This window comes from Muscardinus avellanarius (assembly GCF_963383645.1).
Source record: "Muscardinus avellanarius genome assembly, chromosome: 21".
Classification (NCBI taxonomy): domain Eukaryota; kingdom Metazoa; phylum Chordata; class Mammalia; order Rodentia; family Gliridae; genus Muscardinus; species Muscardinus avellanarius.
The window spans coordinates 16,844,725-16,872,546 of NC_137807.1; the positions used below are offsets into that span (position 1 = coordinate 16,844,725).

Consider the following 27,822-nt stretch of genomic DNA (forward strand, 5'->3'; position numbering starts at 1 on the left):
ATGCTCCTCTTTTGAACCTGTCAGATTAAAGGATACAAAAGGCCCTTGCTGTGTAGCCGGAGGCCCCAGAGCGCCTTCCTGTCCTTTAACCCGCGGCCCTGAGCCCCGAGTGCGCCCGCTCTGCTCACGGGTCTGCCTCAGGAGAAAACCTGTCGTGGGAAGCAGGTGGGATTCTGTGCCCAGCGTCTGGACAGCAATTTCAGAGGATTAAAATGGCCCCGGGAAAACAGGTCATAACAGGATAGAGATGCTGGGCGCGGTCGTACGCACCTGTGGACCAGCTACTGGATGGCGGAAGCAGGAGGATCGCTTGAGCCCAGAGGTCAGAGGCCAGCATGGACAACCCAGTGAGACCCCATCTCAAAAACAAGGAGATGGCATCACCCCACTCCCCTTCCCTGGCCTCCTGGAAGGAGAGGGCACCCGGCAGCCGATCACACCCCGCCACACCGCTGCTACGTGTTCCTCGCGCACACGGGCGGGCACGGCGCTCACACTCCCCGCTCGAGTCTTCAAATAAAGGAGCTGAGACTGGCCAGGCTGAGGACGCGGTCAGGTCCCTTGGTCTGGGTCACGTGACCCCAGCCCAGGGGTGCGGGCTCAGGCACCCCAGACTGCGAGGAAGGACAAACTAGATATGGCGCTCGGGTCCACTCCCCGGAGCTCTCCTGGCCGCTGTCACCACCCTGGCGTGGCCATCCCAGCCCTCGACCTCTGCCCTGATCCTCTGGGGTGACCTCCATGCCGCCGCCGGAGACACTCCGCTGGGAGAGCCATGCTCCAGCTGTTTTTATTTTTTTTTGGGGGGGGGGCTAGAGATTGAACCCAGGGGCATTCTACCTCCACCTACATCCTCAGCCATTTTATTTTATTTCATAGGTCTCACTAGATTGCTGAGAGCCTCACTAAGTTGCTGAGGCTGACCTCAGACCTGTGCTCCTCCGATTTCAGCCTCCAAAGTACTGGGATTACAGGTCTGCACCCCAGTGCCCACTCAGGCCCCAGCTTCACCCCAAGGCTGTAGCCTCGCTCCCCCTGGGACGGCAGCCCCCCTTCACCCTGTGTGTTCCCACCTACACACTGCAACAGCTCCTGCTCACTCCTTGCCCTTCCTGTCTCAGCGTGCACATCACCTCCTCCAGGAAACCTTCCCAGCAACTCAGTGATAAAAAGGACTGCTAAGTTGCTGAGGCTGGCCTCCAGCCTGCGGTCCTCCTGTTTCAGCCTCCCGCTGGCATTCAGGTGTGCGCTGCCGGGCCCAGCTAGATGCCTTTTCTTTTCCACTCACTGTTCACCTCCTAGTACTGGTTGGCCGAGAGACATCTGGTAAATACTTATCATAAATATGAGTTGATTAAAGACACACTAACCTCTAGAACATTTATCAAGAAAGCAGTTTTCTGGATCAGAAATACGTGTGCAAAAAAACCAAAAAACAAAACAAAAAAAACAACAAAACTGACTGCTCCGAAACATGGTCCACATATCTACAACTAGAGTGTCATGCCAAACGAAATCCCAACGGAGTGTTTTTAATAAAACTTGAGCGGATCCCGAGTGTACAGGGAAAACTTCAATAAGTTTTTTATATTAAGAAACAGTAAGGGAGGATTTACCCGACTGGCTGTCAAAATAATAGAGTGAAGCCCTCATGATTAAACTGTGGGGTAGAGCCCAGGAGTCACAGGGACATCAGTGGAGGACAGAGCGCTTGAAACAGAATAAAGGCCGTCGGGAAAATCCATTTTAATTTTGCAAAACATGAAAGTTAGGCGCCTTCCTCAGGACTGGCACAAGGCTATAAGACGCCGGCAATCCCAGGACTTGGGAGGCTGAGACAGGAGGACCGAAGGTTTGAGGCTTGTCTCAGCAACTTAATGATATCCTGGTTTTTTGTTTTTTGGTTTTTTTTGTTTGTTTGTTTTTGGTGATACTGGGGATCCTGGAAGCCCTTCTACCTCCGGGCTATACTCCAAGACCTATTTTATACTTTTTTATTTTTGGAAACAGGGTCTCTTAAGCCAGCGCGGCTGGCTTTGAACCTGCGCGACTCTCCTGTCTCCGCCTCCCAAGCACGTGGATTACAAGCGTGCGCCACCATGCCTGGCCTAAAAAGAATTCCAGCCTGCATCTAGCCTATGATCCAGCCCCTGGACTCCTAGGTTCACCCAAGAGGAAAGACAGCGGGTGTCCACACAAAGATTTTTCGTGAATTTTTTTGTGTGTGCGTGGTGGTACTGGGGATCCTGGAAGCTCTTCTACTTCCAGGCTACACTCCCAAACCTATTTTATAGTTTAATTTGGAAACAGGGTCTCTAAAGCCAGCGAGGCTGGCTTCTAACCAGCGTGATCCTCCTGTCTCCGCCTCCCAAGCGCGGGGATTACAAGCGTGCGCCACCACGCCTGGCTACATGAATGTTTACAGCAGCTGGAAACAACTGGAATGTCCATCAACAGACAACAGATGAACAAACACAGATGTCCATGAGACGCAGCGCTGCCCAGCAAGAGGCGGCAACGGGTTAAGGATATGCGCAGCCACACAAGTACATTTCAGGAGTTAGGCTGGCCCGGCGTGGTGGCCCACGTCTGTAATCCCAGTACTTGGGGTTCTGAGGCAGGAGGGTCTCAAGTTCAAGGACAGTCTCAGCAATTTAGTGAGACCCTGTTTCAAAATAAAAGGTCTGGGGATACCCTCACAGCTCAGAGGAACTGTGTTCTATCATCAGTTACAAAAGAAGAAAGAAGGGAAAGAGGAGGAGGAGGAAAGGGAAGGGGAAGAAGGAAGCGGGAAGAAGAGGAAAAGAAAAAAAAGACATGTATTGAAGACACACACACACACAGACACAAGCGTGGTTGTCCATCAAGACACCGAGGCCACACGCATCTCTGAGCTAGTACAAGCCCCACGAGGCCCCAGTCCTTCCTGTGTTCTGCCGTCCTGTCTCCTGCTGGAAGCCCAGCCTTCCTGGGATGGGCAGACCCCACTCCCGTCAGCCCGCGGGTGCCGGCGTACAGCCCACTTCCCTGGAGAACCCCTGGCTGATCCTTGCGGAGGCGGAGCGTGGTGGCAGGATTCAATTTACAGGCGCAGGTTTCTGGCAGAAGGGCGCCAGCGCTGTAGCGAATAAAAACCCGGGCACCCCTGCTTATTTCTCACTCCCTGCACTATAATACAATAAAATGGTTGCTGTTCTAAGGGTGCCGGAAAGGCACCTGACTCGGGGGCTGCGATACTGTGGAGCTGGGACTGGCTTCTGAGCAAAGTGCCTCCTGTCTGTGGGTGTCCCCCACCAAGTAATACACAAGAGGACCCTTCCCTGGTCCTGCCCGGCACCACCTGCTGGTCCCAGAGACGCCGGAGGCAGAGCTTTGGAAGTCTGAGTGGGGTCGCCAGCGCCACCCCCGCTCCTGAGCATCTGCGGACAGATGTCGACGCATCGCATAGCCAGGTCCTCACAGCAACAGGCAGGGCCTGGAGTTCTTCCTAGCCGGGGCAGGAGGCACTCTGAGGGAGACCTGATAATGCGCCTTCCCCCAGGCAGGGGTGTGGCTGCTAACACAGTGCACCCCAGGGTGGGCCACCCACCATCAGCCTTAGCACCAGGGGGAGGGAAGGAAATGAGAGTGCAAACCCGGGGTCTCCTTCCCTCTACACAACCCCACCTCAGGGTCATTTTATGGAAGAAACGAAGAAAGGGAAAATGAAGAAGGGGTGTCTCTGGTGCCTGTGGGCAGCTGCTGGGCTCGCTCCTGGGCCAGAGACCCCTGGGCGCCTGCGTCGGCCTCTCACACCCACTGCTCGGGCTCGGGCTGGGGCCTGAGCCAGAGAACGAATGGCCAGTGTGGTGGGCGCGTGGTATTAACTAGAGGCGGCAGCAGCGCGGGAGGTGGACGGGGCCGCTGGAGACGCAGGCCACTGCTCTCACTACAGGCACCACACCGGCTCCGTCCTTCATACACATGCTATCAGTGGGAAAGAAAAGAAAATCAGTGCATGGCGTCTATTTCTGGGTCGCTTGAAACCGGGTAAGATGACTGAAGTTAGATCCACAAATGCCAAGGGGAATAAAATGAAAACATAATGGGGCCTGGTGTGTGGCACGTGCCTGTAATCCTGGTACTTGGGAGGCGGAGGCAGGAAGATCATAGGTTTGAGGCCAGCCTCCACAACTTAGTGAGAGCCTGTTTCAAAGTTAAAAATGAAAATAATAAAGGACTGGGGGGTGTAGCTCGGAGACAGAATGCCCCTGAGTTCAATTCCTAATACCGATGATAGATGATAGATACATAGAGATGGATAGATGATCGATCAATCGATCGATTGACAGACAGACAGATAGGAAATGACACAGGGAAACCTGGGTTCAGGAGCCCCTTAAGCACTGGACATTCAGCCTGAACGGTCGTTCAGCTCAGGCATTTATGTTTGGCTTTCAGTTGACTACCAATAGATTCAGAGGCTTGTTCTGCACAGAGGGAGACACCTCCAAAGGTCAAGTGATGGGCACAGGCGCAGTAAGAAGCAAGACCAGAGGGCGCAGTGTCCCCTGACGTAGCTTAAGTTCCGGTTTTATTTTATTTTTTAGTTTTTAAGGTACTAGGGATCGAGTCCAGGGGCATTCTACACCCCTAGCCCTGCTTTTTATTTTTTATTTTGAAACAGGTCTCACTAAGTTGCAGAGGGCCTCATTCAATAGCTGAGGCTATTTGCGAACCTGCAATCCTTCTGCCTCAGCCTCCCAAGAACTGGGATTACAAGTGTGTGCCACCATGCCCGGCTCCAGTTTCATTTACCCGTGGTCAACCACAGTCCAAAAATACTAAATGGGAAATTCCGGAAATAAACGATTCCGAAGTCTGAAACTGCACGCCAATCTGAATAGCATGATGAAGTCTTGTCTATCCTTGACACGAACCACTCCTCTGTCCAGCGTGTCCACGCTGTATACACTGCCCACCCGTCAGTCACCGAGGAGCTACGCGGTCATCAGATTAACGATCGTGGTATCTCAGTGCTTGTATTCAAGTGATTCTTATTTTACTTAATTAATAATGGCCTCAAAGGTCAAGAGTAGTGACGCCAGCAATTCGGATATGCCAAAGAGAAACTATAAAGTACTTCTTTTAGGTGAAAAGATGAACATTTATCCTAGGTATGTATGCCTAGGGGAAAAATATACTATATACAGGGTCCTGCGCTATCCACTGTGGGTCTTGGAATGCATCCCCTGCAAGTAAGGGGGTACTCGTGTATAAGTTGGGTCTGTGTGTAGCGGTGCTGAGGGAGAGAAGGAGCAAGAGAAGGGGCTGCGCAGGAAGGCTGGGACGGCAGCCAAGGACCAGATAACCAGGAGAAAGAACACCTGACCACCCGTGAGCCGTGGGGCTTTTTTTTTTTTTTTTTTTTTTTTTTTGCGGGTCTGGGGATGGAACCCAGGGGCATTCGACCTCCGAGCTACACCCCCTGCCCTATTTTTTTTATTCTTTCTTTTGAAACCGGGTCTCACTGAGTTGCAGAGGGCCTCACTAAGTAGCTGAGGCTGTCCGCGAACCGCGATCCTCCAGGTCTCAGCCTCCCGAATGCTGGGATTACAAGCGTGCACCACCACGCCCGGCCCGTGGGGCTTTTGAGTCCCCACAACATAAGCATGAGCCCTTCTCTGTCCCCTTAGGTCTATTTCTATCTTATTTTGGAAATGAGCTGGGGATACTTAAAAAAAAAAATAAGTGCTTAGCCAGGCGTGGTGGCGCACGCTTGTCATCCCAGCATTTGGGAGGCTGAGACATGGAGGGTCACGGTTCGCGGACAGCCTCAGCTACTTAGTGAGGCCCTCTGCAACTCAGTGAGACCCGGTTACAAAATAAAAAGAATAAAAAAATAGGACAGGGGGTGTAGCTCAGAGGTCAAATGCCCCTGGGTTCCATCCCCAGACCCACAAAAAAAAACCCAAAAAAACCCCCAAAAAAAAAATAAGACCAGGTGCTTCCTTTCTTTCTGGGGCTTTCCCAGAGAAGAACCAGGGTGCAGGTTGCGGTCACTTGGGGCCACTTCTGTCTGGCTCTTGAAGCAACACGTGCACTCTGGGATTGACCGGAAGGCGGGCTCGGCCGAGGTGGGGGGCATCTGACTCCTGTGGCACTCAGGGCAGCGCTAGGTGACAGGACGGCAGGCCTTTGTCAAGTATCTACGGATTCTGGTGTGGCAGCATGCATAGACCGAGCGCCAACCCCGGGCCCCGCTGAAGGCGAGCGCTGTGGCGACGCTGACAGGCATGGGTAAGCCGCTCCCTCTCACCTGGAGCGGGTCTGCTTTGTTTTTAGTGTCCCTATTCTTGTTATTTACCCTCAGAACCATCGCGAGATACAGACATTATTCTTACTTTAGGGACTGAGGAGTCGAGGCTTAGAGAGGTAAGGGCCTCGTCCATCCCCTGGAGACCCCAGGGCAAAGTCAACACGACAAATTCTGCACCCATGAGCTAAGCCACACCTGCTCTACCCCAGGCAACCTGGCTGTGGCCCAGTCTGCACTCCCAAAGCCAACACTGCACCTTGACCTTTCAAGGTCTAACGCCAATGGGTTTAAACTGGCAAAGTCGGCCGTGGGAGGGACCCGGGGAAAGGTCCCGGTCCTGCCCACCCCAGCCCCTGCCAGGGCTCCTGCTCAGGTCAGGGCTCAGGGCTCACGGTCGCTCCACACATCCGTGGGTAGCAACTAAGTGGCAACAAAGCCTCAGCCCTTCCAACCCGACTGTCACGGGGAGAGTGCGGCTATGCCCCTCCATCACGGAGGAAGAAACCAGTCATCAAGGAGTTGCCGCAGCAGGAAGTGGCGCTCAACCACCATAATGGGAAGAGGGCGCCACGCAGAGGCTACGGCTCTGCCATGCTCCACCAACAACCCCCAGTGACGGGAAATGCTGTCCCACAATGCCCTTTTCTCTTCCTTTCTTTTTATGGTTCTGGGGCTTGAACCCAGGGGCATTCTACCCCTAAGCCACACTCCAGCCCTTTTTTATTTTGAAACAGGGTGTTGCTAAGTTGCTGTGGGTCTTGATAAGTTGCAGAGGCTGGCCTTGAACTTATGATCCTCCTGTCTCAGCCTCCCAAGTACTGGGATTGCAGGTACACCGCTGCATATGGCTCAGAAGGACCAGTTTTTTACTGAAACGATGGAGCCGGCCCAGACCGGCTCCGGGCCTGGCTGGCAGGCGACCTATGGGGAGGGACCAGGTCAGACCCAGCGCCGCCGACAACCTCACTGTGAACCTCTGATTCGGTTTCTCTGAGATCTGAACAGCGGTCTCTCCTCTGAATTCTGCACATCCATTCCAGCTGCCTGGCGGCCCATTTACCCCCAGCCTCCTTCAGCTGGCACTGACTTATATGGGTCCCCTGGGGGGGAGCCACGGCCTTTCATATGGGTCACAGGGTCACATCTAAATCCAGGCTGCTTGCGCGCTGGAGGGACAGGACTGCTGTTCTCGGTGACCATTGTGGACGCTTGACAGCTGGAACTCTGCCAGCAACTCCAGGGCTCAGGCCCGCCCCTGGCCAGGCCAGGACTCAACATCAAAGGGCTGTTCTGCGAGTCGCAGCCCCTTCCCTGGGATAAGCAGGACACCTCCCTCCCAGCTGCAGGTTCTCCACCTCCTCTTTGGTGTCTGCACACCACCGCCTGGCTTCTCTGCTGGAAGCACAGGGGTGTCTCCTTTTCTCCCTTTTCTTTTATTTTCTTTCTTTCTTTCTTTCTTTCTTTCTTTCTTTCTTTCTTTCTTTTCTTGTGCTGGGACTGAATCCAGGGACATTGTACCTCCAAGCTACACTCCCAGCTCTGTTTTATTTTTTATTTATTTATTTATTTATTTATTTATTTATTTATTTATTTATTTATTTGTGGTACTGGGGTTCCTGGAAACCCTTCTACCTCCGGGCTACACTCCCAGACACCTATTTTTTATATTTTTTTTGTTTATTTTCTTTTTTTCTTGGTGGTACTGGGGTTCCTGGAAGCCCTTCTACCTCCAGGCTACACTCCCAGACCTATTTTTACATTTTTATTTGGAAACAGGGTCTCCTAAGCCAGCGCACGCGGCTGGCTTTGAACCTGCGTGATCCTCCTGTCTCCGCCTCCCAAGCGCAGGGATTACAAGCGTGCGCCACCACGCCTGGCCTTCATTTTGAAACAGCGTTTCCCTAAGTTACTAAGGGTCTTGCTAAGCTGTGGAGGCCGGTCCAAACCTTGATCCTCCTGTCTCCGCCTCCCAAGTACTCAGGTTCTAGGTGGCCCCCTCACCGGCTTAGCGCTCCCATTTCTACCCCCTCCCACTCTCCAGGACACAGGGAGAGAGCTAGCTCTTCTAACTAAACTTCCTTCGCACCCAGTGTTTGTTGTGTGAATGAGGGCAGTACTTCAGCTGTTTTTCTTTTTTACCCAAGGAATCCTTACCCGCTAAAGACAGACCCAGAAATGTGGGCAAATAGAATAACCTGAGGTCTGCAGCTGGCTTCAGCGTGACCAGCGTGGAGGGAGAGAGCGGAGCCCAGACACGAGATCGGCCATGAGTGACAACCGTGACGTCTAGGGCAGCAACACGCAGGTGCTGAGCCCTCTGTCCACCTCGGCTGGGTCTTAAAGTTTCCATAACAACAGCTACAACAAAAGTGTGTGTGTGTGTGTGTGTGCGCGCGCGCGCGCACGCACGCACGCGCACTCGTGCACACACATGGTGCTCAGATTGAATTCAGCATAAGTACCTCCAAGTCACACGGGGATTGAACCTACCCTTGAGTTACACTACACCCCAGCCCCATTTATACTTTTGATTTTGAGACGGGGTATCCCTAGTTGGCCAGGCTGGCCTCCAACCTGAGATCCTCCTGCCTCAGCCTCCTGAGTAGCTGGGATTGCAGGCACAAGCCACCGTGCCTCGGTACAATCCCTTCTTTTAAGGAGAGAGAGAGGCTGCACCTGGGTCTGGAAGACGGGGCCGAGAAATTGACCGTGAACATGTTCGGTGGACACTGCGGCTCTACACCACCACCCTGTCTCCCTGGATGTGGCACATTAAATAAATGCATGGGAGGGGGGCTGGGACGTAGCTCAGTGGTGAAGCACGTGCCTGGCACGTGTGCAGCCCTGAGTTCGATACCCAGTACCGTAAGAATAAATGAACAGCTACAATGCACCAATAAAAAGTAAATAAATAAAAATAAATAAGCAAGCTAATTAACTAAACCCTCATTCCATGGAAAAAGTGAAATGGAAAGTGGGGAAGCAAACCCGCAGCCACGAGCAATCCAGGCTGTTTCCCAAGGTGAGGCCCATGGGAGCTGGCAGGAGCGGTTATTATAAACGAGGGTTCCTAGGCTACTGTGATAGCACACACCTTTATAATACCGGGGCTTGGGAGGCTGAGACAGGAGGATCGCAGGTTCGAGGGCAGCCTCGGCAACTTAGCAAGGCCCTTGGCAACTTGGTAAGGCCCTGTTTTGAAATAATAAAAAAGGGCTGGGAGTGTGGCTCAGTGGTAGGATGCCCCTGAGTTCAATCCTCGGTACCACGGTAAACAAACAAGCAAACAAATAAATACATAAGTACTGGTCATCCGTCTCCTGGCCTGGAGACGTGGCTTGCTGTAGAGAGCGGGCCCAGCATGCACAAGGCCCTGGGTTTGATCCCCGGCCCTGCCAAAGCGGGGGTCCTGAGTGCGAACTGACCATCAGGTCAGAATCTCAGTGGCCCTCTCCTGACGACGTGTGGCTTTAATACGCACCAGGGACGTTGCAGGCTCACCAAAGTTAGGGTTGTGCAGGATTTGCTGTTGAACTGTTTGACCTTGCCAGTCAACCTGTTACTAACTCACTGAGTTCACAAGAGGCCTGCTTTGTTCCTTCCTTCCAAACACCTAGGAGGTGGGGATTCTCCTTGGGACTGAGGGGTCAGGGGAATAGCGTGAACATGGCTACATTTCCCTTGGCCCTGAGAAGAGCACACCCCTCCCCCCACTTCACATCCTTCTCCCCACCCCACTTTTTTTTCTTTTTGGCGGTGGTGGTATTAGAACCAGGGGCATTCGACCTCCAAGCTACACCCCCCGGCCCCTTTTCATTTTTGTTTTGAAACAGGATCTTGCTAAGTTGCGGAGGTTGGCCTAGAACCTGCGGTCCTCCCGTCTCAGCCTCCACGTACTGGGATTAGAGGTGCGCACCACCGCACTCAGCCGGCCTGCCTCTTAGGCAGTAAGGAGCGAGGCAGTGGCCACAGAAGAAGCCACCATGGGTTGGTGCCTACAGGCACCCTCCCACCCTAAGTAATGACTCCCCCAGAAGTAAGACACGTTTCAGGAAGCCATCCCATCATACGGGCAGGGAGGACTGCCGAGCAGCCCAGGGCCACCTGCATCCCCGGGCTCACAGACGGAGGGAGTCCTGAGACCTGAACAGAGTCAGCTCAAGTCCCGCTCCCCAGGAATCACCGGAGCGCCCACAGCCAACAGCGACAGGAGGAAAGCCTCCCAAGTCCTACCTTTCAGAGGGTCTCCATGTTAGTGCAGTAGGATGGCAGGCTGCCCAGATGTTCTTCAGGGCCAGCCCCCAGGGCTGCCAGCCACCCAGGCCCCCGCCGGCCTTGGTTGTCTCGGCTGCCTGGGCTAACTGCAGCCCTGGGCTGTGATATCAGAATAGGGCTATGACGTCAAGGTGGGGGCCGCTGCTGGAGCAGAGCCCATGAGGAGCTGGGTCGCACCACTGCCCGCCACAAACAAAGGCTCCAGGGAGAGGGGTGGCCACTCTGCACCCCGGTTGCCCGGCCCCTCTGGGCGGTGGACGCAAAGACCTGCAAACACCTCACAAATACCTGGGCTAGATTGCAAGTTAGCAACCAGCTGGCAGTTCCCTAGCAGAGGAAGCCATCCTCTAGCGCCCCCTACATCCAGCGAAGGGACACGCTATTTTCTTACTGAGGTTTGCTTTTGAACCCAGCGTCCACTGCAGAGCCCCAAGTGGGCCTGGTGTTGAGGTCTCCCAGGACAGGTTAAATCAGGTAGATAAAATGCATTTATCTGTGCGGTCTGGGGATTGAACCCAGGGGTGTTCTACCTCTGAGCATCCTCAGCCCTTTTTTTTGTTTTACATTTGAATTAGATACGCAATAAATAACTTCAGCAGGATAATATCAGGCTATCCTACTTAGCAAGACCTTGTTTCAAAATAGAAAATAAAAAGGACTGGGGATGTAGCTCTGAAGTAGAACGTCCCTGTTTCAATCCCCAGCACGAAAGAAAAACACAAGTCACCCAGTTTAATTTGAACTTGAAAACAGAATAAATGTGGCTATATTTTCCCTTTGTCCTGAGAAGATCAACCCATCTTCCCCCCCTCTCCTCCTCTTTCTCCTTTTTATTTTTTATTTATTTTTTGGTGTGTGGTACTGGGGTTTGAATCCAAGGGCACTGTGCCCCTGAGCTACATACCCTGCTTTTTTCTTTTTTCTTTTGAAATGGAGTCTCGTTGAGTTGATGAGGTTGGCCTCATGCCTTTGATCCTTCTGTCTCAGCCTCTGAAGTACTGGGATTACAAGTGCCCGCCATCCAGCCTGCCCTGCTTCTAAGGCAGTGATAAAATATGAAAGTAGTGGATATCTTTACTGAATCTTCTAATCCATGAACATAGTATGTCTCCATTTATTTTGTTCTTCATTTGTGTGTGGTGTGTGTGTGTGTGTGTATATATTCAGTACTGAGGATTAAACCCAGGGACATTCTGCCTCTAAACAACACCCCCAGCCCTATTTTTTATTCTTTATTTTGAAACATGGTCTCACTAACTTGCAGAGACCTCACTAAGTAGCTGAGGCTGTCCACAAGCCTGAAATCCTCTTGTCTCAGCCTCCCAACTACTGGGATTATAAGTGTGCATCACCATGCCTGGCAGTGTTGGCTTTTTGAATTTAGAAGAAATTACTAGTTTGCCGAGAATTTTTAGATTGCTAACGTGGTGGTCCCATTGACTGGATCTCAAGTAGCAAACGTGTGCTACACTCCTGGTCTGAACCTCACTTTACCACTGTGTGTTATCCTGCTTGTTTTGCTGGGCTCCTATTGCTAGTGTTTTCTTGAGGATGTTCTCATCTGTGTTTGTGAGAAGCAGTGGTTTGAGGTTTTCTTTTCTTGTACTCTCTTTGGTCCAGACTGGTGTCAGGTGTCGCTGCTCTCCTCATAAAATGAGCTGAGAATTGTCACTCCTTCTCTATTTTCTGGGCGAGACTATATGGAAATGGTGTTGTTCTTTTTTCAAATGTTTTCTAAAATCCACCTGTGAAATGACGTATCCATGAAGCTTTCTTGTTTAGAAGGTTTTTAACCAGTATAGGGTTCCTCAGGAGATGAACTTGATCCAGGACGACTTTCGGAGTTTGTCTTTGTGTGTGTGTGTGTGTGTGTGTGTGTGTGTGAAGATCGAACCCCAGGGGCATTCTATCTTCAAGCTATACCTCAAACTTCTTTGTTTTTTTTATGTTCAGAGTCTTGCTAAGTTGCTGAGGGGCTTGCTAAATTGCAAGGTTGCCTTGAACCTGCGATCTTCCTGTCTCGGCCTCCCAAGTACTGGGATTACACACGTGTGGCATCACGCCCAGCTGGGTTTGTTACTTTTTTGGGGGAGGTACTGGGAGTGGAACCCAGGGTTTTTTGTTTTTGGGTTTTTTTTTTTTTACCTCTGGGCTATACTCCCAGACCTATTTTGTATTTTATTTGTGAACAGGGTCTCACTAAGTTGCTGAGAGCCTCACTAAGTGGCTGAGGCTGGCTTTGAACCTGTGCGATCCTCCTGTCTCCGCCTCCTAAGTGCTGGGATTACAAGCGTGTACTGGGATTTGTTATTTTTAAGACATTGACAGTCTGCCTGTGTCTAATTTCAAGATGCGTTCTAGGTGCTCTGTGAATCTGGCCCAGGTTTTTTCTTTGTTTGTTTTGTTGTTGTTGACGTTGCTTCTTTAATTTTTTTATACTAGGGAGCAAACTCAGGGGCACGCACCTCCAAGTTGCAATCTCCCAGCTCTATTTCAATTTTTTTAAATTTTGAAATACAGTCTCACCAAATTGCCAAGGGTCTCACTAAGTTGATAAGGCTGGCCTCAGACCTGCAGTCCTTCTGTCTCCCAAGTACTAGACTTACGGGTGTGCGCCACCAGGCCCGGCTTGTCTAGGTTTTATAGCTTCAGAGGAAGACATTTTCACAGCCTAGAAGTGGAACTGGGCAGGATGGTGCACTAGAGGGCTCGCCCTGGCTGTCGGGCAAGGCTCTCTTGGACGACTCTGGATCCTAGAATCTGGGACCAGGCAGCCCAGCCGGGTGGGCCTGCAGGTGGAGGACAGAGGGCAGACGTGAAGCTGCTCGGGGCTGGCCTGGCAGGGCCTGGTGACAGGCTGAGTGTGCGAGGTGTGAGGGCAGGCGTCGAGGTGGTACGGTTGGCTCCTGTGCCCCTGCGAGGTTTGGGAGATGACAGGCAGGCCAGGGGCGCAGCGGGAAGAAGGCCCGAGAGGTTAAGGCTCTGGAAGGGAGAGTGCAGCAGACAGGTGCCGAGGGAGAGGAAGAGGGTGGTACGGGGCTGGCCCCGGTTCAACCAGGATGCACATCAGAGTCGCACAGTGATGTTTGTAAATCTTCTTTTTTTCTTTCCAGTACTGGGGGTGGAACCCAGGGGCATTCTACCTCCCAGCAACACCCCCAGCCCTATTTTTATATTATTTATTTATTTACTTATTTATTTGTGGTACTGGGGATGGAACCCTTCTACCTCCGGGGTACACTCCCAGGCCTATTTTTGCATTTTTATTTGGAAACAGGGTCTCTTAAGCCAGCGAGGGGCTTCGAACCAGCGCGATCCTCCTGTCTCTGCCTCCCAAGCGTGGGGATTACAAGTGTGCACCACCATGCTTGTAATCCACGCTATATTCTTTATTTTGAAAAAAAATAATAGGGGTCTCGCTGAGTTGCAAAGGGCCTCACTAAGTAGCTGAGGCTGTCCACGACGCGGATCCTCCTGTCTCCCGAGTGCTGGGATGACAAGCTGGCACCACCACGCCCAGCTTGGAGGTCGGTAAGTCTGAGTGCGGCCAGCACAGGTGAGCCAGGTAAGTCTGAGTGCGGCCAGCACAGGTGAGCCAGGTAAGTCTGAGTGCGGCCAGCACAGGTGAGCCAGGTAAGTCTGAGTGCGGCCAGCACAGGTGGGCCAGGTAAGTCTGAGTGCGGCCAGCACAGGTGGGCCAGGTAAGTCTGAGTGCGGCCAGCACAGGTGGGCCAGGTAAGTCTGAGTGCGGCCAGCACAGGTGGGCCAGGTAAGTCTGAGTGCGGCCAGCACAGGTGGGCCAGGTAAGTCTGAGTGCGGCCAGCACAGGTGGGCCAGGTAAGTCTGAGTGCGGCCAGCACAGGTGGGCCAGGTAAGTCTGAGTGCGGCCAGCACAGGTGGGCCAGGTAAGTCTGAGTGCGGCCAGCACAGGTGGGCCAGGTAAGTCTGAGTGCGGCCAGCACAGGTGGGCCAGGTAAGTCTGAGTGCGGCCAGCACAGGTGGGCCAGGCTGCCGATTTGTTTTTGTTCAGCAAATGAGAAAGCATGATCTTTTGCTGGGTGACAGCAGTGAATGCATCCTGAGTGCCAAGGGCCTCCAGAGCCAGCTGGGACCTGGGCGCCTGGCACACGCCCGTCACCCAAGCGCTTGGGAGGCTGAGCCAGGAGGATGGCAGGTTCCAGGCCAGCCTCAGCAACGTAGGGAGACTCAGCAAACTGGTGAAGCCCGGATTCAAAATTAAAAATAAAAAAGGGCTGGGGGTGCAGCGCGGAGGCAGAATGTTGCTGAGCTCAATTCTGAGTGCTCGCATGTGTTCATGCGCACACACACACACACGCACATGCGCACACACGCACACGCACACGCGCACACATACACACGCATACACATATGCGCGCGCACACACACGCGCGCGCACACACGCACACGCACGCACACACATGCACACGCACACACACATGCACGTGCGTGCACATACACACGCGCGCGCACACACATACACATGCACAGTGCGCACACATGCACGCGCACGCACACATGCACACACACACGCACACATGCACACACATACACACGCGCACAGACGCACACGCGCGCACACACGCACAAGCGCACACGCGCACACACATACACACGCGCGCGCACACACGAATGAGGCCAGCCGTGTCCAACCCTCCTAAAATAAAGGCAGCAGCCAGTAGCCAGTAGATGGCAGCAAGGACCACATAAAGCTTTCCAACATCAAAGAAGACTCCCATTTTGGAAGCTAAGTAGAGCAAATCAGTTCTGGGGTGCTGGAGCGCCGGCTTTTCGTCTGGCCAAAACCTCTGTGCCCTTACTCTTGACGTGTGTGTGTGTGTGTGTGTGTATGTGTGTGTGTGTGTGTGTGTGTGTGTGTGTGTGTGTGTGTTACTGGGGATGGAACCCAGGGGCATTCTGCCTTTGAGCTGCACTACACCCCCAGCCCTATTTTTATTCTTTATTTTGAAACAGGGTCTCACTAGGTTGCGGAGGGCCTCACTTAACTGAGGCTGGCCATGAGCCTGGGATCCTCCTGTCTCAGCCTCCCAAGTACTGGCATTTCAAGCGTGCGCCATCATGCCTGGCTTACTCTTGTACTTCTAATATAGAATAAGAAAGGGCTTGAGTCCAAGAATAAGAACAGACTGTCTTGAGTCAGGGACAATGGCACACAGCTGTAGTCCTAGCTACTGGGGAGGCTGACGCAGGAGGATTGGGACTTTGAGGCCACTCTGAGTAACTTAGCCAGATCCTGCCTCAAAATAATACTAATAATCAAAAGGGCTGAAGATGTTGCTCAGTTTCCTGGGTTCAATAACCAGTAGCAAAAGAAAAGAAAGAGTTGGGCATGGTGGCACCTGCCTGTAATCCCAGGGAGGCTGAGACAGGAGGATCACAGGTTCAAGGACGGCCTCAGCAAAGACTCTCAGCAACCTAGTGAGACCCTGCTTCAAAATAAAGATAAAAATAGGACTGAGGGTGTAGCTTGGAGGTAGAATGCCCTGGGTTCAATCCCCAGTCCCAAGGGAAGAAGGGAAGAAAGAAAGAAAGAACAAAAGAAAGAAAGAAAGAAAGAAAGAGTGAAAAGAAAGGAAGGAAGGGGAGAAAACGAGAAGAAAAGGACTCTCTTAAAAAGCCCAGTGGTCCAGATACGGCCTTTCTGGGATGTGGCCCTGCTCACCTCCAGCCCCTCACCGCAGCCCCTCCACCCGCTGCCTAGGACGCCCCGGGCCCAGCCATCAGCACGGGAGCTCCATCACAAACGCTTGCTCTGGTTCCGGTGGGAGAGGCGGTGGGGAGGCAGGTGTTGTCACGCCGCTGTTACTGGCAGGTCATGAGACTACTCCACGTGAGGCGCTGGACAGCACGACACAGCCTTACAGTCACACACTCCACCGGCCAGGCACCGGCTCCACGAGCTCACACTTGCACGCGTGTGACCAATACTCGGAGGGTACCTCTTACACTACAGCGTGCCACAGCAAAACAGCCTAATCCAACAGGCCATCGTTTAAATAAACTATCGGCGCACACATGCAACTAACATGATGAACTGGTAGGAAAAAAATAAAGATATATTTATTACTAAATGTAAAGGACAAGATGGACTACTGCATTTATTTATTTATTTATTTATTTATTTATTTATTTATTTTTGTGGTACTGGGGGTGGAACCCAGAGGCTTTCTACCTCTGGGCTATATTCCCAAACCTATTTTATATTTTTTATTTTGGAAACAGGGCCTCACTAAGTAGCCGAGGCTGGCTTTGAACCTGTGCGATCCTCCTGTCTCAGCCTCCCAAGCGCTGGGGTTACAAGCATTGCACCACCACGCCCAGCAATACTACATTTATTTTATTTTATTTTATTTTTATTATTATTATTATTTTGGTGGTACTGGGGTTCCTGGAAATCCTTCTACCTCTGGGCTACACTCCCAGACCCATTTTTATAATTTTTTATTTGGAAACAGGGTCTCTTAAGCCAGTGTGGCTGACTTCGAACCTATGGGATCCTCCTGTCTCCACCTCCCAAGCACTGGGATTGCAAGCGTGCGCCACCACTGCATTTATTTTAAAATCAGATCCAATCAGAGCCTGCTGAAGGGTTCGGCCGGTGCCGGGGCCACTAGCTGGCATCGGAGCCTTCCGTGAGGCAAGGCCGCTATTGAGGCCTCTGAGGCCAGGATCGGAGCCTGCCAAGGGGTTAGGCCGGTGCTGGGGCCAGCGAGGCTGGGATCGGAGCCTGCCGCGAGGCAAGGCCAGTGCTGGGGCCTCCAAGGCCAGGATCAGAGCCTGCTGAGGGATTAGGCCGGTGCTGGGGCCACTGGCCGGCATCGGAGCCTTCCGTGAGGCAAGGCCACTATTGAGGCCTCTGAGGCCAGGATCAGAGCCTGCCGAGGGGTTAGGCCGGTTCTGGGGCCAGCAAGGCCAGGATCGGAGCCTGCTGTAAGGCAAGGCCGGTGCTGGGGCCTCCGAGGCCGGGATCGGAGCCTGCTGAGGGGTTGGGCCGGTGCTGGGGCCAGCAAGGCCAGGATCGGAGCCTGCCGTGAGGCAAGGCCGGTGTTGGGGCCTCCGAGGCCAGGGTCAGAGCCTGCTGAGAGGTTAGGCCGGTGCTGGGGCCACTGGCTGGCATCGGAGCCTTCTTTGAGGCAAGGCCGCTACTGAGGCCTCCGAGGCCTGGATTGGAGCCTGCTGAGGGGTTAGGCCGATGCCGGGGCCATCAGCTAACATCGGAGCCTGCTGTGAGGAAGGCCGGAGCTGGGGCCTCTGAGGCCGGGATCGGAGCCAGCTGAGGGGTTAGGCCGGTGTCGGGGCCAGTGAGGCCAGAACCGGGGCCTCCCATGAGGCAAGGCTGCTGCTTGAGCCAGCAAGGTCTGGATCAGTCCACCGGGTAGCCAGGCCACAACTGGGGCCGTCAAGAGTGGGATCGGTATTTGCAACATGGCATGCACAGAGAAATATCGCAGAAAATTAAAACCAGATGCTTCCCCTAATCAGCAATAACTAGGAGGAAAGGGGCAACAGGAAGTGGTCGAGCTATAGAAAGGGCCCTATAGCGAAGCAATTAAGGTGACCAATCAGAGGGTATGGAATAGGGGAAGATGGAGCCTCTTTAAAAAGCAGGAGGTACATAAACATATGTATCAAAGTTAATCACCAAACAAGCAGGGGATCGAGGGAGGGGGAGGGAATGGGATGGGGGCTGGATGAGGGCTAATTGGATGATGTGTGCTTGTATATCCTCTCAAGTCTTATATTCCAATGTGATGTATGATTACAATGCACCAATAAAAATAAATTTAAAAAAAGAATGTAAAAAAATAAAATAAAATCAGATCCAAGTGTGGTGGCACAGGCCTGTGATCCCAATACTTGGGAGGCTGAGTCAGAAGACTGCAGGTTGAAGGCCAGCCTCAGCAACAGTGAGACTCTCGGCACCTTAGTGATACAAAGCAAAAGCATAAAAAGGCCGGGGGTGTAGCTCGCTGGGAGGGGGAGGCTCCTGGGTCTCCTGGGTTCGATCCCTAGTGCCCAAAAGCAGACAGTACCTACTTGGGCACGCATAACAAGACGTGAGACGCTGCCCTGTTAGCATCCTCAGCGCTCTGACCTCAACACCTGACACAGAACTTGAAGAAAGAAAGATTTATTGGGGCCCATGATTTCCGTCCGTAGAGCCAGTGCCAAAAAATAAAAAGGCAGCAGGGTGCACAGAGGGATGCTGCTCTCACATCATGGAGGCCGAAGAGAGAGAAGGGAGCCCCAAGGACATAGATGGTCCCCAAGAGCACAGCCCCAATGACCAGCGTCCCCAGCCGCGCCCACCTGCCATGTTACCACCCAGTAAATCCATTCAAATGATTAGTCCATCGACGGGCACGTCCACTGATGAGATCAGAGCCCTCATGATCATTCACCTCCGAACATTTTGGCATTGCCGATACGTGAACTTTTCTAGGGGACATTTTGTGTCCAAACCCTAACACGCTCGCTCTGGATGAGAACACGGTGGGAGGCTGGGACAGGCGCCAAAGACCGGATGTACCCGCAGGCTTTTGGAGCCATTGGTTTATAAACCATATAAAGACATTAGCACTTAAAATTAAATTGATTAAGCTGGGCGTGGTGGCGCACGCTTGTAAATCCCGCGCTTGGGAGGCTGAGACAGGAGGATCGCACAGGTTCGAAGTCAGCCTCGGCTACTTAGTGAGGCTCTCAGCAACTTAGTGAGACCCTGTTTCAAAATAAAGAATAAAAAACGGGGCAGGGGGTGTAGCTCAGAGGTCAAATGCCCCTGGGTTCCATCCCTAGACCCACAAAATAAATAAATAAAGTATAAAATAGGTCTCAGAGGATAGCCCGGAGGTAGAAAAGCCCCTGGGTTCCACTCCCAATACCACCAAAAAAAAAAAAATTTTTTTTAATTGATTAAAGTAAAAAGTAAACTCTTGCTCAGAACATCTGAGTTGGCATCCCACCCAGCCGAGACAGCAGCTGTGCCTAAACATAGCCCCCTGGGTCTCCACAGCAGGGCCACTGGAGAAAGCCTGGCCAGGGAACAGGCAGGAAGCCTGGACTTCTGGGCTGAAGTCCTGGCCACCAGACTTGTCCAGAGAAGGCGCAAGCAGCCCCGCCCACTGCAAGCATTTCCATCCTAGAACAGGCCACCACCTGTGACCACCTTGGTGCAGCAGCAGGGACGCACCTGCTGGGTCTGAAGGGCACGCGTGCCCCCAGGCCTCCCCCACCACTCCCCCATGCAGTTGAGTCCCATGAGACCACCAGCCCACACCCAACACGCCCGGTGAGCGCTTGCTACCTGAGTGGGAGCTCATGACGCCCACGGCCTTGGCCTTGGCCTTGGCCAGCTTCAGCACCGACACCCACTGCTGCCGCTCCGCCTCCGAGCTGGCCTTGAGGTGGTAGCTCCTTGCCCCGCTCATCAGCAAGATGCCACAAGAGTCTTCGGTGTCCACGTGTGCGGTGGCCAGGTTGATGGTGCCCCGGCAGGTGTGGGCCATCTCGCCCTGGTTTCTGTGGGACGCAAGAGAAGGTTCCAGCTGAGGCGCCCAGATGCAAAGTTTCTGCTGAGTAACCCTCCAGGCACCTGCTCAGGCCCTCGGAGCCGGGAGAGGCTCTCGACCCACAGTTGGGGATGACGCTGGGTGGGACTCACTGGTCATGGCTTGCTGGAGGACAACTCTGAGGACACGTCTGCTCGCCACGAGGAGGGCAGATGGGAAATAGTGGGCCCCAGTTGGGGCCACATGTACGATGGTCTGAGCCCTCGCAGACACCATGGAAAGGAGAGGGTGCCGTCTCAAGGCCACGAGGCAGAGTAGGCCTCAGGGTCCACACCAGATTCCTTCCACTAGTCTCAGAACTGTGGAGTTGGGTCAGGGTGGGATCCTGCCTCCAAACCGTGTTGGAAGCCCAGAGTTAGAGGAGCAGCTCAGAGGCACCTCCTGCTTGGAGCAACCTGGGAACAGAGTTGTCCCTCCTGTTACATCAAGAGATCCATGAGTGTGGTGGCGCACGCCTGTAATCCCAGTACTGGGGAGGTTGAGATCGGAGGATCACGGGCTCTAGACTGGCCTCAGCAACTAATTGAGACTCTCAGGAACTGAGTGAGACCCTGTTTCAAAACATATAATAAAGCCAGGCGTGGTGGCGCACGATGTAATCCCAGCATTCGGGAGGCTGAGACCAGAGGATCGCGGTTCGTGGACAGCCTCAGCTACTTAGTGAGGCCCTCTGCAACTCAGTGAGACCCGGTTTCAAAATAAAGAATAAAAAATAGGGCAGGGGATGTAGTTCAGAGGTCTAATGCCCCTGGGTTCCATTCCCACACCCACAAAATAATTAATAATAATAATAATAATAATAATAATAATAATAATAAAAGGGTTTGGGGTATCTTGGTATTAGAATACCTCTGGGTTCTATCCCAGCACCCTTCCCCTTGACGCACACAGACATACACAGACACCGCACAGTAAACTACCTGAAGGCCTGCCGTGGCACAAGGGGCCAGCCTGTGGCAGGTGGCGGGACTATGGAGCTGTGGTATTAAGTTAGGAGAGGGAGAGGGACTCAGGCGTGTGCCGTTTCCAACTGGGACCAGTGTCTGAAGGCTGAGATCCGACTGTCATGACTGCATGTGCTTAACTCGCTCCCAAACCCCAAGTCCCCTTCCAAAGAGGCTGTGGGAAAAGGAAGAACGACTGGCCAGTACCTAACCCTGCCGCGGCAGGGGCTCCTTGAATGCCCATTGACTCCCCGCGCTGCTCCCCTGGCATTTTCTCCAAATTCTTCTACCAGTTCTAAAGTCAAGTGACTTGATACTCAATAAGCCCTTCATCCTTTATTTTCTTTATTCTTTTTTTCTTTTTCTTTTTTATTTATTTGGCAGTACTGAGAATGAGACTCAGGGACATTCTACCTACAAGCTACGACCCCAGTCCTATTTTTTTTTTTTGGTACTATTTTTAATTTTATTTATTTGTTTATTTATTTATTTATTTGGTGGTACTGGGGTTCCTGGAGGCCCTTCTACTTCCGGGCTACACTCCCAGACCTATTTTATATTTCTGAAACAGGGTCTCTTATGCCAGCATGGCTGGCTTCAAACCTGCATGATCCTCCTGTCTCCGCCTCCCAAGCACAGGGATTACAAGTGTGCGCCACCACGCACCTGGCTTTTAATTCTATATTTTGAAACAGTGTCTCACTGAGTTGCAAAGGGCCTCACTAAGTAGCTGAGGCTGGTCATGAACTGCGATCCTCCTGTCTCAGCCTCCCAAGTGCTGGGATGACAAGCCTGCGCCACCAGGCCTGGCTCTATTTTGTATTCTTTATTTTGAAGCAGGGTCTCACTGAGCTACAAAGGGCCTCACTAAGTAGCTGAGGCTGGACACAAACCAGGATCCTCCTGTCTCAGCCTCCCAAGTATTGGGATTACAAGTGTGCGCCACCACAACTGGCTTCTTTTTCTTTTTCCCCTTCCTTCCTTCCTTCCTTCCTTCTTTCCTTCCTTCCTTCCTTCCTGATAAGTTGGATCCTGCACTCATGTGACTTTGTGTCACATGACCTCTGCAGGGCAAGGGAGGGGCTGAAACCCCCGCGAGAATTGGGCGTTCCCGCTAGTAAACCCTCCTCTCGCGAGATGCATACCTTGAAAAGGAGAGCCTGCGTCCTCAAGCTTCGGACAGGCGCGCGGGCCCCACGGTGCCTCGCCCTGATCCCCGGGAGAGCGGTGCCATTAAAACTTTACATGCCACGTATACCGGACCTCTCTTGTGTTTTTCACACTCCGCCGTACTCACATTATTTTTATTTTCCTCGCATTAATTTTTTATTTTACTTATCATTTGGTGCCGAACCGGGAGAACTCTTGGGTCCCTCCCCATTTTTTTCCTTTTTTTTTCTGTTTTTTCTTTTTATTTTTACTCTCTTTTTGAGCCCCGGACTCTCCAACCCGCCAGCAGCTCGACTGTGAGGTCCCACACCAGCGCTCTGCTTGCAGGCGTTGCTCCCGCCACTGCCGCCGCTGCCGCCCCGTGCCTGCCCGGACTGTAAGCCTTCTTCCCCAGCCCCGCGCTCTCCGGGAGAGCCGGCGGCCTTCTTCCCGCCCCGGGCTCTGCTGAGAGTCCGCGGCCATCTTTCCAGCCCCGAGCTCTGCTGAGAGCTCGCGGCCATCTTTTCGGCCCCATGCTCTGCTGAGAGCCAGTGGCCATCTTTCCGGCCCCGAGCTTTGCTGAGAGCCAGTGGCCATCTTTCTGATCCCGCGCTCTGCTGAGAGTCCACGGCCATCTTTTCGGCCCCACGCTCTGCTGAGAGCTGGTGGCCATCTTTCCGGCCCCAAGCTCTGCTGAGAGCCGATGGCCATCTTTCTGATCCCGCGCTCTGCTGAGAGTCTGCGGCCATCTTTCTGATTCCGCGCTCTGCTGAGAGCCGGTGGCCATCTTTTCCCGCCCACGTGCTCTCTTCTGGAACGCCGATGGCCATCTTCCACTGCCACCGCGGCCGCGGCCACCACCGCCGGGGCGTGCAGGCTCCGCTGGCCGCCAGGCTGCCAGTTCCACCCACCCCGAGCCAGGCTCCTTGGGTGATGCTGGCACCTGCTCTGCCTGCCGACCGCCTGCGCGGGCCAGGACCTCTGCCTGCCACTTGGACCTCCTAAAACCACCATTCCAGCTCGGCGCTCCGGTCACCGCTGGGACCTCTGGCCGGTTTGCCCCGCCCACCCTGAGCCAGGCTCACTGGGCGGCGCACAGCCAGCCTCAGCGTCTGCCGCAGTCACCCGCGCCAGGCATAGCTCTACTCGCTGCTGCTGCTCCGTTCTGCCCACCCAAGCCAGGCTCACTGGCGGTGCTCCTCGGGGCCCAGCCTCAGCGACTGCCGCATGCCTGGAAGCCATTTTGTCTCCACGCCACAAACCCGGCAAGCCATGCCGCCTGCGTGCCACCGTTTGATCCCGCCTGCGCCAACCGCCAGTACCATCCACACCAGCCACCAGCATCTGCGCGCCCCAGCTCCACCACGCTCCCAGCAGCTTCTCAGCGCTTCTGTCGCAGCCAGTGCTGGCCGGCAACACTTCACTCCGGTAAACTGCCTCCTTCCCTTGGTTAGCGGGTTCCGGACTTGGGTCTTATGGTCCACTGGGACCCCAAAATCCAAGCGCTTGGTGACCCATTGCCCCCTGGTCCACTGGGACCACCCTGCGGATGACCAGGTCATCCTCCGGTTTTGAGAAGGAATGAAGACGTTCTTCCCTATCTCTTAACCTCTGTTTCTGAACGATTGAGCAGGGAAATCGGGGACGCCCATTTCCTGTTCTTGGTTTCCGCCCGTGAACCAATTATGGGGAGTCGAACCTTTATACTAGCAGATGCCCTGAGAGCCTGTCTGCCTCGATACGAGTTGGGAAATGGGTTGTGGTGGCCTAGGAATAGTTAGGAACTTTTATAAGCGCTCTGGTATCCCTCCAAATGCTCTCCCCCATCAGCTTCCATTTATTTCCCCTCCAGCTGCCATTTTGTGATGGCGCGTAGTCACTGCCTGGTGATGTCACAGTCGCCATCTTGGCCTGCGCCAGACTGCAATTTTGCTGGGCGGCCCGCTCGGGCGCGCCTTAGGTGCTGCGGGAAATGCCAGGCCAGGGCTGGGGCGACACCCTCTGCCCGTGGGGAGTCTGCGTTGCCATTCTCGCCGGACACCCGCCCTGGGACGCACTCTTTGTGTGTGAGTGTAGGTCTGTCGCAGCTGACAGAACCTTAACATGGCATCTAAAGTTTTAATTCCAAAGAGAAACAGGTGGAAATGGAGCGTTCACTCCGACTTTGCCAAAAAGCAGATCCCTGGTAGCTGCCCTTCGGCTGGCAGTGGCGGCTCAGCCCTCTGGAGCGCCACCTAGGTGTGGAGGACTGCAACAACGACTACCTCCAGGAGCCTGCCTGAAGTGGGGCGAAGCCACGCCCACCAATCAGACTGTGCCCGGCGTGCGGCCAGGAGGGCCACTGGAACAGTGCCCTTGGAAAAGGGTGAGCCCCAGGTGCCTCAACACAGGGGGAGCACCTTTCCAGACCCAGCCCCGCCGCTGGCCCTACTCAGCCTGGCTGAAGACTGACGGCTCCTGGATCCCTCAACCTCCATCCTCTTTGCCAGCTCAGGGTAGCTCTCCAGGTACTTAGTAAGCCAGTCTCCCTTTTGGTCGCCTGCTCAATCTCACGATTTTTTTTTTTTCTTTAATAGTCCTTGTCTGTTCAAGCCTCCTCAAGCGCACATCACTAAGCTGTCCAGGGTAACCTCCAATTCGCACTGCAGCTATGCACCCACCTGCACCCCCTTCTGGGGGACTGGACTCCCGACTCCTCCCGGCCTGGGGCCCCTGACGACGCCCCTTGACAGCAGGAAGAAGCTAGAGGGTCCAATCATCATCCTTTATCCCTACCATCAAAAGGCCGGGATGATAAGTTGGGTCCTGCACTCATGTGACTTTGTGTCACATGACCTCTGCAGGGCAAGGGAGGGGCTGAAACCCCCGCGAGAATTGGGCGCTCCCGCGAGTAAACCCTCATCTCGCGAGATGCATACCTTGAAAAGGAGAGCCCGCGTCCTCAAGCTTCGGACAGGCGCGCGGGCCCCACGGTGCCTCGCCCTGATCCCCGGGAGAGCCGTGCCATTAAAACTTTACATGCCACGTGTACCGGACCTCTCTCGTGTTTTTCACACTCCGCCGTACGCACATTATTTTTATTTTACTCGCATTAATTTTTTATTTTACTTATCATTTCCTTCCTTTCTCTTTCTTTGTGTGTGTGTGTGTGGTACTGGGAATTGAATCCAGGGACATTCACGTCCAATCTATACTCAGCCCTTTTGTTTTTTTTGTTTTGAAACAGGGTCTTGCTAAAGTTCTGAGGCTGGTCTTGAACCTGTGATCCTCCTGACTCAGCCTCCCAAGTACTGGCATGACAGGCGTGTACCACTATGACTGGCTAAGACATTCACCTTTTATTTGGACAGTGGTTTCCCTCTTGATTCCCTCTGCTCTGGGCGTGTTCCTTGGGGGTAATGACACGGCTAAGGAGAACGTAGCCACAGGTGTGGGCGTCTTATGATGGAAGGAAACTCACCCTAATATATAAAAGCAGCCCAGCTGGGCATACCTGTTGGAAGCCTGATCTTCCAGCTTCAAGGTCATTTTATGGAGATGGGCTTGGAGGTAGAATGCCCCTGGTTCAATCCCCAGTGCCACATTAAATAAACAAATACCCTGTGGCCAGAGTATTGAGAGTAAAAGAGTGGATGAGAAAAAAACACAGCCAGCGAGTCAAGAAAGGGCCATGCTTGGTGGCCCAGGACTGTAATCCCGGCTACCTGGAAGCTGAGGAAGGAGGATTGCAAGCTTGAGGCCAGCTCATGAGAAAGTTATTGAGAACCTGTCTCAAAATAAAAATATGCCGAGACCACCTGCTTTCTCTCGGCATCTGCATGAAGACCACCCACGCAGCTAATCGGCAGGATCTCAACGCGAGAAATAAGCCCCGAGAGAGGGTGTGGTCTCTGGCCAAAGTACTCCCCCACTTTCAGATATTCTTTCATAACTATTATTCTTTTGGTAATGATTCTTTTAACTCTCCACACGAATTGCTCCGGTGGTGTAAGATCAGGACTGTGAGAGAAACTGAGTCCATGGAAAACAAACTTTCTGGTAATTTGTCTAAGCCTCTAAACGTCCTCAGCTTTGTTCAAATGGTAATAAAATCTAGTTAGAATTTAGATGCAGTGGCAGCATTCCAGGCAGTAATTACAAATGCAGATCTCCCCTCTATCTCTGACCTTCATCCTAATCACTAACTTACAACAAAAGCCCTAGAGGGGGAGGCAACCCGGTGCCTCTATTTACCCCTCTCTTTGTGATCCTGCCTAGATACAGGAAGACAAACGTTGGGTGTGACATCAAAGCAGCCTAGTTTATGAGCAGCTAACACTGCCCAATACAATGGAGCTGAAGGCTAGGAAGATTCTTGATCTTTACACCCAGTATGAGCCCTGCCCGAGATGGGGGAGGCGCCACGTGGCTAAGGAAAGGATATTGCAAAGGGTCTAAGACAGGAATATGGATTATTTATAAGAAGAATAGGTTTCTAATAAGCCTATCGTTTGAGGAAAAGTGTCCAACTAAATCTAAAAACTTCATGGTATTTTTGGTGTTTGTCTGCCAAACTGTGTTGTGAGTTTGCTTAAGCTTTCAGATTTTAGAAGGCAAGGCGGGCGACACCTGGGAGAACTCCATCACATCCACCTGGATCGCCACATCTCCCCATGCCTGCCATATGGACTAAGCCCTAAAGATGGAAAGTTCCAAAAAAGTTAAAGAAGATTCCATGAGAGGCCTCCAAGCCCTGGGCATGCCCGTTTCTTCTGGAAGTTGCCCTTTGGAACTGCCTGTCTGCAAGATCCAGAGAAGATCTGAGCTAATCTCTTGAATGCCGGACTAGTTTTTTTAACCTTTGTTTACATGTTATTCACTATTGTTTTACAGTGATTGCACTCCCCTCTTTTCTCTTATTATTAGTTTCACTGGTGAAGGGTATAAATTTTTCTGGGTCCTTGTAATAAAGTGTCAATAGCTCAAGAAGCTTTTGTCCATGTCAGATTCTTTCCAGTAGCGCCGTAAATAGGAACTTAAAGAAATTTATTTCCTAGAAGGGAAAGAATCACTGCAGATAAGCGGCTGCAGAACAGCACCCGAATCCTCGCCCATCTTTTCTGAGATTATTTGATCGTGAGTGGACTCACGGCAATTTCGATTGAGCAGTCTGCGGCAAAAACAGGCTGGGAATATAGCTCAGTGGTAGAATGCTTGCCTAGAAGGCGCAAGGTCCTGAGTTCGATCCCCGGCACTGGTGTGGGAGGCCGCTCAGGGTCAAGCCCACGGGCTTGATGCTGTTCTCCAGGACTTGGGACGCGCCTTGAATGGGCAGCAATTTCTGGTGCCGCGTCACCTGTAACTCCTCCTGCTGGGCCAGGGTGTCTCACTGTCCTGCAGAGCAACGCCCTGAAGTTTGTGCCTCTTGTCCCCACACGCCGGGGCTCCCGGGTTAGAGGCCTCACCCCCTGGAGTGAGGGGTCATGTGCCACACAGATCCCGTTGTATCGGAAGCTGCACCATCATGGGGCCACTTTGGGCTTCTCGGACGCCTCAGTGCTCCCCAGTC

General features: G+C 53.0%; 1 protein-coding gene across 2 annotated transcripts in view; it reads right to left on the reverse strand.

Annotated features, from left to right (window-relative positions):
• The window catches only part of OSBP2 (oxysterol binding protein 2), a gene marked incomplete at both ends in the record, with an annotated part of 138,281 nt that overhangs the window by 90,086 nt on the left and 20,373 nt on the right, over positions 1-27,822 (reverse strand). For both annotated transcript variants that reach the window (XM_080717660.1, XM_080717659.1), the window contains one exon: positions 19,917-20,131. In XM_080717660.1, the coding sequence (XP_080573786.1) occupies positions 19,917-20,131 (215 nt within the window). The remainder of the gene's footprint in view (positions 1-19,916; positions 20,132-27,822) is intronic.